This window comes from Pollachius pollachius, assembly GCF_949987615.1.
Source record: "Pollachius pollachius genome assembly, chromosome: 16".
Lineage (NCBI taxonomy): Eukaryota > Metazoa > Chordata > Actinopteri > Gadiformes > Gadidae > Pollachius > Pollachius pollachius.
Genome location: NC_136949.1, coordinates 9091557 through 9103350, shown reverse-complemented (window position 1 = coordinate 9103350; position 11794 = coordinate 9091557). Strand labels below are relative to the sequence as shown.

The 11794-nt window shown below is 47.4% G+C and overlaps 2 protein-coding genes across 2 annotated transcripts; one reads left to right on the top strand and one right to left on the bottom strand.

Annotated features, from left to right (window-relative positions):
* Window positions 1-365: 365 nt before the first annotated feature.
* On the bottom strand, window positions 366-3941 carry sh3bgrl2 (SH3 domain binding glutamate-rich protein like 2; the record flags this gene model as incomplete). The annotated part of the gene is made up of 4 exons (XM_079753089.1): window positions 366-413; window positions 698-781; window positions 1879-2064; window positions 3897-3941. The coding sequence occupies 4 exons, from the start codon at window positions 3939-3941 to the stop codon at window positions 366-368; spliced, it is 363 nt and encodes a 120-aa protein (XP_079609215.1).
* A 556-nt stretch (window positions 3942-4497) lies between these two features.
* lca5 (lebercilin LCA5) lies at window positions 4498-11360 on the top strand. The gene is made up of 10 exons (XM_079754244.1): window positions 4498-4584; window positions 5262-5368; window positions 6339-6733; window positions 7077-7342; window positions 7611-7916; window positions 8183-8320; window positions 8536-8632; window positions 9104-9234; window positions 9365-9530; window positions 9673-11360. Exons 3-10 carry the CDS (start codon window positions 6346-6348, stop codon window positions 10563-10565), a joined length of 2385 nt encoding a protein of 794 aa, XP_079610370.1. The 5' UTR covers window positions 4498-4584; window positions 5262-5368; window positions 6339-6345; the 3' UTR covers window positions 10566-11360.
* Window positions 11361-11794: the final 434 nt, after the last annotated feature.

Sequence of the window (11794 nt, the reverse complement as noted above, 5' to 3'; positions counted from 1 at the left end):
TGCCTCATAAGCGTGGCCTCAATAATGCTAGATTCCCGAAAGAAACACTCTGAACGCCATCTTTGGAAGGGTTATGTCCCTCGGACAAACATACGTGACACTAAGTTATACATTTTGGTTTTAATATTTGTATATTTGGATTGGTGCCATCGACCATTAGATAAATAAAAATACTTACCACGGTTTAAAATGGAATAATGTTATTCTAAATTGTAAATCTTTAAAGAATGTATGTAAAACTAAACAAATCACATCATTTGTTTTTTGCAATGTAAGACAATGGACCTTATTCCATCAACGCAGAGCGACACAGAGCTTGACTGAGCTGCAACCAGTCCTCCACTCAGCCAGTGTTTGCTAATGGTTTAGAATGTCAGCAAACTGGAGTTCATGTTGAGGCTGTTGTTGCTGTTCTAGTAGTGTCCTCAGAGATATGAGAGGCAGGGGGAGGGGGGGCGGGGGGGGTGGTTGTGTCTGAACCATTTATGTCAGTGAGCGAAGCGGCTATCTGTGCCTGTATGTTTCTGCATGAATGTTTGTCTGTCTTTGTGTGTGTCTGTGTGTGTGCATGCATGCATGTAAGTGTTGATCCGTGTGTTTGTGTGTGTGTGTGTGTGTGTGTGTGTGTGTGTGTGTGTGTGTGTGTGTGTGTGTGTGTGTGTGTGTGTGTTCCATTGCAGTGGTTGCTTTCCCTTACTTTCTCTATGGCTTGGGAACTAGAGCAACCCAGGAAGGCAAATACGCCGTTGTTCTCCTTGGACTGGAAGAAGTCCTGATAGTCCTGTTGGGGGAACACAGGAAATGGAGATGCACTGTATTATGTAACATCTGCCTACAAACAACCTTGCGGAGCTGTGGCTGGTTTGGATGGGGACAAAACCCTCTGACCCCACCTTTATTCTGGGGGCAGTGCCACCGGCTCCCTTGTTCACTTTAGACCCTTCTCCCAGTGGTGTCATCAAGAGAATAGAGGCTTTTGCTGTCAGAAGGGGTAAATCGTGCACAAAATCTTTCTAACAATCCTGTAGTGTGGACCCAGCATAACCTACAGAGGGAGTCATTAAAAACACATCTACAGTCGTTGTTTGGTTCTCCTTTAACACTATTCTCTTAGTGTGGTCTCTTGCCCTGAAAAGAAGACATTTGATTTGTGATTGACACCTGTCGCTAATTCACCTGCGTTTCAATTGGCTCCCGAGAGCCATGTCCCCAGCCTTGTATCTCTCTACTACAGACAGCCAGTGCTAAACCACTCGCACCTGTGACATCACTGTTGAAGGGGATGGCTTGGTTAGCTGTTCCCAATAGACTCTCCCTTCTCAGCTGTGCTGTAAATGTTGTTGACATTCTGTGTATGGCTGCTCTTCCAGCAGTCCCCTGGGAGTGATATAGGGTTAGCTTTGATGAGAGAGAGAGAGAGAGAGAGAGAGAAACACTACACTAGAGAGAGAGAGAGAGAGAGAGAGAGAGAGAGAGAGAGAGAGAGAGATGGAGAGAGAGTGAGAGAAACACTACACTAGAGAGAGAGAGAGAGAGAGAGAGAGAGAGAGGGAGAGAGAGAGAGAGAGAGAGAGAGAGGGAGGGAGCGAGGGAGGAAGGGAGAGGGGGAAAGGGAGAGAGATAGAGAGATAGAGAGAGAGCGCAAGCTGCCAGATGAGATTATCTGCGACATCACTCGACTGGATTATGGCACTAGATCTGGATTACGACCGTGTACAAACATGGAAACAGGGATCGCGCTGGGCGGTGCATGTGAGCCAACTCAAACTCAAAATGACGAGCACTGTCCTCCGACTGCCGTCTGACCTTTTTGGGCTTGGACCAAGAACTTTTGGGCTGGGAAATCTCACCCCAAAAAAAAACCTGGACTAGCCTTACCCCACAGTAGCGATCTCCATTGAAGATCTGCGGCGTCAGTGGCTTGCCCACCTCTGGGTGCTTGTCCTGGGGGATGTTGCGGCACATCCACAGCCTCTCCTCCTCCCCCATGGTGATGTCTACTTCCTGGAAGCTCAGGCGATTTGCTTCCAGGAAACTGACCACGTCCTGCTGGTGCTTCTTCACCTGGGAGGGATGAGAACGGGAAGAGGTTGGGAAGAGTAATAAGGAAAGAAAAGGAAAAATTGGATGTCGGCTGGATTAATGTGGTCTGATAGAGAGGTGATTGTGAACAACTGTAGATAAAAATACTCAAGTGTGTGTGTGTGTGTGTGTGTGTGTGTGCGTGCGTGCGTGTGCGTGCGTGCGTGCGTGTGTGTGTGATTACAATTCAGCTATTGTCTGTACTGGATAGTAATTTACAGACACCAAACACCCAAATAAGACTCTTGGAAACTGTGTCAGGCTTCCATTGTCTCTGAATATTCTTTGTTCATAGTTCATATACAGCCTGATAAAAAAATGCCTTAATTAGGAGACCAGCAGGGATACTTACTGTCTTTGTCTTGTAAAACCGAGTTAGTTGTTTTATTTTGTCGAGGATGAACTGTTTTTTTGGCAATACATGCTTTTGCTAACAGAGAAATAATGCAAATCGTGGGAGATTATACTTTAGATATTACAGCCGAAACCTAGATTACCTTCACAGTAAACTTTCATACTCAGAAATAAATCCACTTATTAAAATCAGACTAGATAAAAGGAGACATTACTGACAAGGGTCTCCTTTGTGGATTTATTCACCAACCAGATCATTACCAGCCGAAGACAAATCTGTTATTTTAAACTTTTTTTCTAGCGTCTTTATCTTCCCTGCTGTCCTTCCATTGCTGTCCCTTATATGATGCCTCCCTTCATCCACCTCTTCCTTCGTTTCTCTTTCACACTCCATTTGTTACCTCCCGTCTATGTTATTTAGTGTGTGCTTTCCATGTCGTGTTCGGATGTATGAATGCCGCAACTATCCACAATATCTCCATCTCTTTCTTAATTAGTTGATCTCGTTTTAGCCCCTGCTGCATCACATGCCGAGGCACAATAATGGATGACATGTATGAGTTTAATATATCACCTCCTCGCTCTTTTGTTCCATTACAATTCAAAGGAATTTAGAGAGAATGAAATTCACATCAGCCACAACAACTGACCCAAATAGGCCAAACTGAAAGGCGTACAAGCCTGTCTTTCTTTTAGTGTTTGTCAATGATTGTCATTATTCCAACAGCAGGTTAAGATAAAAAATAAACTGGATTTGTCGTCAATGTTGGCATCTGCTCAGACCATTGTTTTCTGGGTTCATGTCATCCCATTTTTCACATGTTCACAACGTCAAGTCTTTATCCAAGTCTTTAAGAATTGGTCAGAAATGCTTTTAATGTATTTAATTTAATGAATAAATAAAGAGACAAGTGATGATCCTTGTGTGCGCGTGCATGTGCGCGCGTGTGTACTATTGTTATTGTATATCTGCTAGAATAGCAACCCACAGGTTGAAAAGGGAAAGAAAGACAATCCAGGTGGAGGTCAGAATAACCAAAGTAGGAAATGTGGAGGGCAGAATAACCAAATAGGTTGAACGAGAGAGGCGATAAATGGAAATCATTTGGCAAATCGGGACTCCTGAACTTAATTAAACAACCCAACACAAATAGAGCCTATATTAAATATGTAGGCTGCATATGTAGGCTTATATACGATCCAGTCAGTATAGCAGTAAATATACACCAATGCGGGTTGCGTTCGTCTTGAATATAGAAAATGTGTGAATGTTCAAATTTAGTAGGCAAGAAAACGTTTGTTCCACTGATTGCTGAGCAGCACGTTAGGCATTCATAGCTGGGAGCTCCTGTTATGCTCTGTGCTGACAAACCCATCTTAAAAAAATAAACTAAGAAACGAATGATTTATAGGCTAAACGTATCAAATGGAACTGGCCTAAATCATGCCACACGACTCACCACTACAGATCCGGTCGAGGAGGCAACGTAGACCTTGATGACCATTTTAATCTTCGATGAACTATCCGAGCGCAAAACGATGATAAATAGCCAATACGGTACTGTTTCGACCTTTCACAGTACTTATCCTTAAAAAAGAGATATAAAGTAAAAGACGACTTTGCTCAAGACTCGAACCGTCCCAGACACTGGGTAGATGGGCAAAAAGCGCGCGTCTCCAAGCGCACAGTTTGCCATAATAACGCTCGGTGCGTTTCCGAGCTCTCACACTCCCCCAGCTGGCTTCTATCGTCACGATCTCTAGACGCGACTGTACCATCACACAAACAGCGAGGGACCGGCTGTATCAGTTAACTGCACCTGTGATTGAGCCAGCGTATGCGTGATTGGGAAATGTTTTTCACTGAGAAGCATCGAATCCTCGTCGATAAATTCTCGTTTTCATCTTACCATTAGTCGTGGAAATCGTTTTAACAGCCGTAGTACTACTATAACGAAATGTATAGTGTATTTACATTTAAACTTAATTAAAGTGCACCACAGTGCCACCCCTGGGCGGAAGAGTTACTGCTCCTCCTTTAGTCAATTCCATGGTTGCCATGGTGCAGCGTCGGCGATGGGACTGTCACGAGCAGATGATTTGGAGCGAACAAACACCAATCTAACCCTTATTTCTCCAAATTACGAGGTAAATTCCGGTGGTTTGATGTTTTTTTTGCGGCAATATAGTAGTTTCTGTCTAATTGGTTGTTTTGGGTGGTGTTTTGGTTATTTACTGGCACGATTTAAGGTGTATACCGAGCGAGATTAGCCATTTAGCTATCTCGGCTAATTCAACTCAAGACCCCAATGATAAAGCAGGTATTTAGTTCAACAATATATATCGCTACTGGAAAGCCGAGGAAACACGTTTTGTACGAGCGGATGGCATAGAGACACACTAGCTCCACAACATGATAACTTCAACACGAGTCCAACAGTGACCGCCTGTTGCACTGCTAGCATGTCAGTGAACTAGCTAGCCTTAATCTCAGCTAGTTGGCTAAGTAGCCACACGCCTTGTTTTGTAACTGGTAGATTAAATTACCACCAAGATAACTCCGCTATGGTTGCTATCGCTCGCCATCTGTGCTATATACGTATCATTGAATACGTGGTGTCCTAGGCTTTATTCCCAGAGTGTGTATTTGGCTGAACTCAGACACACTTGACTTGGATGTACATGACCGATATTACTAAATGTTCCACTTCAGTCTCCTGCAGTCACTACAGGACAAGACCCCAACGCGTAGATAAGGACAGTAGCCGCCAGATGCTGACGTCTTACGAATTTGCCTATTTTCTTTGTCTTTCTTTTGTTACCAGACATTGGTCGTCGTGCATACGTTTGGACGTTATGAGCTCAATAGTTGGCACGACTAAAATATGAGGATGAAGATGATGAATTCTAAGAGGATAGGGGCTGTTTGACTGTAAGTTAAGAAATAACTACACAATCCGATGAAGCTATTATTTCATAGTTCGTCCATTTCTCCTGAAATGATTGCTCATTGCATGTGTTCACATTGTCGAAGAGATGTACAATGTGTTTATTGTTGTTTGCAGATTCAGCATGTAAGGTTAGGAGGCCGGGTGTCAGTAACTTGCTTTCTTTAGCATCTCTCTTGTTTCACATGGCCGATACATTTTGTTTGTGTGTGTGTGAGGCAGAAGTATGTATTCTTTGATTAACTAGTATTTTTCAAACTATTATGGAGGGTGATCTGGCTGTACAATCAAAATCCAGTTTGCATATATGCACTTGTATCTGACCCACCATAATAGGAGGTGGTGTCTGTGTTTACCCCTGTTGTCATGGACACCATGATATCAAGTGCTTTTCCTTTGTCCGTGGTTGATTACGTGACCAAAACAGTTAATAGGGTTAACTATCTCTTGAAAAACAAAAAAGACTAGACAGCTCACAACAGCCTTCTTATTTGAAAGATAATTACATAGATACATATTCCTACAGGCTACTGTTTTGTTGTTCCATTGTAGCGGATACGTTTCCTTTGTCAGCAAGACAACATAATTGTGGGAGGTTGCCACTTATGTCACTAAACAACACTGCTAAAGGAGCAGTGTTGTTTAGTGACCGGGGTGTGACCCCTCACGCTGTCTTATTTACAATATTCACCATTGTGAATGTGTTGTGGCTTATTGGCCTGGTTGCTGAATTGATAAGTAGGAGATAATCAACATGACAATTGTGTTGTTTTTTTTTGTTGTAAGGCCTTATATTTTTTCTTTCAATTTGATTGTTAAAAATGTGATTATTGTAAGGGCTACTTAACTGGTTCTTGGGCTAGATTTAGTTTTTGACACTGACACTGAGGAAACAAATGACTAATTCCTAATGACTTTGGAAACACTTCTTCCTTTGGCCTCCCCTCAACACAGTGAGCTCATGACAAGTGACCCTATGGAGTTGGAAACCAACAGCGGTGACCATGACGACAACCGGAACTCCGACGCTGGCTGTCTGTCCATCCGGAGCAAAGGAAAAGATTCCCCAGCGTCCACGGGGCCCACTCCCAAGCGCGGCTCCAGCGTCCGGGACCACAGCCAGGACAGGTCCAAGACCCGGATCTGGGAGCCTGATCCCGACCGGGACGTGGCCTCGGACGGAGAGAGGCGGGGCAGCGCCGGTAGTTCGTTATATTCAGACGACTACGAGTCTCGCTCTTCAGGGCGCTCGCTCTCGCCGTACTCGCGGTCGCGCACGCCATCGCGCACCTCGCCGCGAGGGCCTCGGACCAATGGGGCTCTGCAGGCCAGTCCTTTCCGCAAGACAGGTGGGGGAAGTGTGTTGTTGTAGTTGCTGTACCCTCCCATTAGATGGCGGCGTTGCTCCTTTCAAATACAAATAAAGTTCATGTAAATGCAGAAAAGGTTATTACTTGCATGCCGAGGAATACTTTCGGAATACTTTCTATAAAATTTAAAATGGGTGCAGAATAGTTTTGCGGCTAAGCCATTCAACTCCCAGCTGGAAGATACTGGAACTTAAAAAAAATGCCAAGTCTGAAATGTACTTTTAGTCACTTGGTTTGGATGAAAATCTTTCACAAAATAAGTCCACTGCAAAGGATTCGCATTCAAATAATTTCCCCGTCACCACCCCCTACTCCTTTCCAGGAGGAGGAGGGGTCCGTCGGGGAGTGGCACGCCCCCAGCGTCACGGAGGCCCCCCTTCTCTGTCCCGACCGCTGCACCGAGGCGGCGGCGGCGGCGGAGGGCGCTCCCTGCAGAGCAAGGAGCCCACGGCCCCCAAGGACCTAGACCTGGTCACCAAGCGCATGCTGTCGGCGCGGCTGCTGAAGATCAACGAGCTGCGCAACGCGCTCACCGAGCTGCAGCTACGCATGGACGAGTTGCAGAAGGAGAACCGCGTGCTGCGGCAGGTAACGCTAACGCTGGTCCCCGCGACCACACGTCAACCACGCCGTGTGGCAGCAGCGTAAACGTGCACAAGGCGTTGTGCACGTTTATGTTTTTGTGTGTTTTTGTTCATGTCACTTTCTGATAGAATTTCGAAATGGGTCGAGATAGTTTTGCAAATTTGAGGCCTTCTTCTCCAGAGGATAAGATGGATGAATTCACAGCGGGGGGGTCCGTCCATAACGTCAGGACCTCGTTACAACCGTCCCCACCCCACCTGTATCCCCTCAGCTCCAGGTGCGCCAGGAGAAGGCGCTGCATCGCTACGACGACACGGAGAGCGAGATCTCGCAGCTGTTGACGCGCCACAGCAACGAGACCACGTCGCTGCGCGAGCGGCTGCGACGCGCGCAGGAGCGGGAGCGGGCGTCGGAGCGCCAGCTGAAGGACGCCGAGGAGCGCCTGCAGAGGAGCCAGGCGGCGGAGGCGCGGCTCCGGAGGCTGGCGGAGAAGCAGGAGCTGGGGCCCCGCGAGGAGCTCAGCCGCCAGCTGGAGCAGGAGAAGAGCCTGGGTCAGGAGGCCCAGCGCAGGATCAAGGTGGTCCAGATCTATGACGTTTCTACATTTATCAGATCAGCTCGCTAGAAAATGTTTAGTTTTTCCGACCAATCAGATTGCTAGAAATAAAACAAAACTCAGCCAATCCGATTACTCAAAATATATAACTAACAATACGTGGCCACCATCGTAAACAGCTGGGCAGTTGAAGTCGTGAGGCAGGCACGCTGGATGTAACCACTGCGTTCGAGGAGATCGCTTCATGCCCAGGGTCCACAGGTCTTGACTTATGTGTGACCTTGCAGGAGCTGGAACGCGGCTTGGAGCTGAGCAACAGCAGTTACCAACGGCAGCTGGCCGCCGAGAGGAAAAAGGTCGTCGGCGTTCAGGAGGAAATAAGGACGCTGCAGGAGGACCTGGTGAGGCTGAGCGCTAAACTAAAGGTACACACACACACACACACACACACACACACACACACACACACACACACACACACACACACACACACACACACACACACACACACACACACACACCGGAGGAACAGTACCTCTTGTAAAAGAGAATCCCAGCACACTTGAACAATACTGAACATGGATCAAGCCTGGCAGCATGCTCAGAGGACACTGATGTACTGTTGTGTCTCTGTGTTCAGGAGAAGGAGAGGGAGCTGGACACGATGAACATCTACGCCAACCGCGTGATGAAGCCCTCTGCTCGAAAAGACACAGACCTCGGAGCCAAGAGCAGAGGTACGGCTCCAGTATCTGTGTCGGTTTTTGCGCGTATTTGTGTTGTATGTTACACATGTATTGGGTATATTTACTTAATCTCGGATCCAACAGTCCTAGAACTGAGGGGAGACTGCACAGAGAACTGGGCCGGAAACCAGGACTGCAAGGGGCAGAGTTGCACCTAGATGTATATTCTACTGAACATAAACTCTTGATGATTTTAATATGTGTATTTCTTCATTGGCCAGTCTACATTGATTTGAATCCTTTGCAGACACTTTTTACGGATTACGAGTGCCAAGTGTCCGATCACCAACTATGACCGTACAGATCCCTGCAACATGATTTGTCGCCAAACAAATATAAAGCAAAAGAAAGTGAAATTCGAAAGTCTGATTTGTGAAACTCGTTCCCCTCTGAATGACGACATCCCCCCCCCACCCCCCCCCCCCCCCACCCCCCACCCCCCCCCACACACCGCCCTGACAGCACCCAGCGTCACCAAGGCAGTGCAGACAGAAGACAGGCCCCCAAGCCTCGGATTCCCCACGCCTCCCCCTGCGGCCATCGCCGACGGCAACGAGTACGCCAACCGCACGCCCGATAACCTGTCGTTCAAGGTAGAAGGAAAAAGATTCAAACCTTTTACCTTTACAACTCTTGACATCCAAATGCTACAATATGGAGATCCCCCCCCCCCCCCACACCACCTACTCTCTCACCTACCTCTTCTTCCCTCCCCCCGTACAGGAGCTCCACAACGACCGCAGGGGGCAGGAGGGAAGCCGGGAGAGGAGGGCTGAAGACCATCAGGAGAGAGAGATGGCAAAGGGCAGAGGGAGGGAGAAGGAGGAGAAACGGCCGCAGAAATTGTTTTCGAATGGACCAGAGCTGAAGCCAAAAAGATCACAAGAGGGTAAAACCATTTTCGCGTTAATACTCCCATCTCACCACATGGGGGCGCCACAGGTCCATGCCCTTGCACTCATGGGCCTATTTTTTCCAGCTCTCTAAAGAATACACATATTTTTCCTGATCAGAACCTGCTCCTTCAACAGGACGGGAGAAAGAGGAGAAGAGGGAGCCGGCCACCCTCAACCACAAGCTGGACGACAAGAGGCAGCGGAGGGGCCCGCTCTGGGAGGAGGTGGAGAAGGAGGAGGCGGTGGTGGAGAAGGAGCAGGAGGAGCTGGTGACGGGCAGCAGGTGGAACCAGGAGGAAGCAGAGGAGGAGCGACGCAGGAAGGACCATCTGCTGGCCAAGCTGAGGGAAATCGACCTGCAGAAGGAGCCCTCAACCCCGGACCCTGTGTTCTCCGACCGAGACCCACGCCCTGTCCCAACCCAACACCACCACCACCACCACCACCACGACGCTGCCTCGGGGCCACCCCCACCCCACAGCCTCAACCCTGCAGCCATCTTCAGCTTCACAGCACTGGAGGGGTCGGCGGGCGCGACGCACACCACTCTGGGGGGCGGGGACGGGGGGAGGAAGGGTGGCGAGGGGGTGGCGGGTGCAGGGCGCAGAGGGCTGCCGCGGCCCCAGCTGTCGGACCCGGACGACCTGACCTTCGGCTGCTACGCCCCCACCATCGGACGCCCCCCCGCCCGCGGCTCCACCTCCGGCGGCTTCCCTTCACCCCCGCCTCCGCCCAGAGAGGGAGACGAGGAGAGGGAGAGGAGCGCGGGGAGCGGCGAGGGCCGGAACTCCGTCAGTCTGATGGAGCAGCTGTTTGGAACGCTGGCCACGCCCCCCGCCCAGATCTCTAGCTCATCCAATAGGATGGCGGCGCTCGCTAGCGAGGTGCGCCCGCGGCGGGGGAAGCTGTTCGGCCCCGAGGCAGCGGCGCCGGGCGCCTTCCAGGGCACGCTGCACGTGGCGGAGAGCCGGCCCGCGGTCCGAGCCATCGCTTCATTCGACGACGACATCGAGGAACTCACTCTGTGATTGGCTCACAGGAAAAGGGGATTATACCTTTTTAATTATAAAGTCTTTTGAGAGGCAATTTTTGTATGAGGAATTATTGTGCATGTGTGTGTCTGTACCATTGTTCAGAATCTGGATGCAGGAAGTGACATCATAGTTCCATTAAAATTTTGCTCAAGCACTGTTTAGCTACAGGCGGTTCGTTATTCTGGGATTATCGGATGGGTTCAGAATAAAGAGCAGGCAGTGAATGGTTGTGTACTCAGGTTAAAGTATTGTAAATGGAATGAATCCATTATGCAAATGCAAATTATACAAATGTATAATTTTATACATTGTCCAAATTTGATGTGCTAATGTATAATAAATATATGTACATACATCGTCAACCCTTATAGTATGTTTGACGCTATAAGTCTGTGATATGAATGAAATTATACATTCTTCTGACACGATTCATCATTTCATGTATGGTGTTTGTTTTTGTTTTTTTTGTTATTTTGTTTGTATGGATGTCGTTATTGTTTATATATACTTTCTGAACTACAGTTTTGTTATCGTACTTGATAATTTGTAAGCTCTATTATATGTATTAAATAGTACAATTGACATTGGAGCTGGTACAATCATGCTTGTGAAGCCTTGAATTTTGAGGCAATCTACCCTATTAGATGAATGACGGAAAATTGAATTCGGTGCCAGAATGTACAATTTGATATAAAATTATTGTCAAAAAACGACTTGTACCACTTAACTTCAAAAGAGTAAACAAGGAATGCTCATGAATACTACCTTTAAGTGCCAGTGACGATTCAAAATATTTAAAATAGTTAATACTTAGTGTATATTTTTTAACTTTTATATTAGGAATAGGATTTTGGGGAAATTATTTATTATTTATGGATTAGGTTTGTTATTTCCGTTTTTATACAATGTGTATAAATGTATTGTATTTTTATGTCAAATAGTTATGTTATGTCAATAAACGAAGTCCAATTCCCAACGTATCATTCAGTCCCTGGTGCAATTGCTGCAATTTCTGTCTTTGGATGAGGGACGTGTGACAGGGAAAGCATTAGTTTAGTTACAAGGATCCGAACGTACAGCAGGCGGCGCCAGTCTCCGCTCCCAACCAATCATCTGAGCAGTGATTGGATGGTGATGGAGAGAGGTACCGCCTTCTGTACGTTCGGACCCTTGGATCTATGAACTACCACGGGAGATTCCTGGGAGGTATCCAAGCAACTAAA

Bases quoted from the DNA above. Each gene is read 5' to 3' on its own strand.
- lca5 (XM_079754244.1), top strand. From the start codon at position 6,346: ATGACAAGTGACCCTATGGAGTTGGAAACCAACAGCGGTGACCATGAC. The intron at 7,343-7,610 runs GTAACGCTAACG...GTATCCCCTCAG, and splicing joins AGAACCGCGTGCTGCGGCAG to CTCCAGGTGCGCCAGGAGAA. The intron at 8,633-9,103 runs GTACGGCTCCAG...CCGCCCTGACAG, and splicing joins CCTCGGAGCCAAGAGCAGAG to CACCCAGCGTCACCAAGGCA.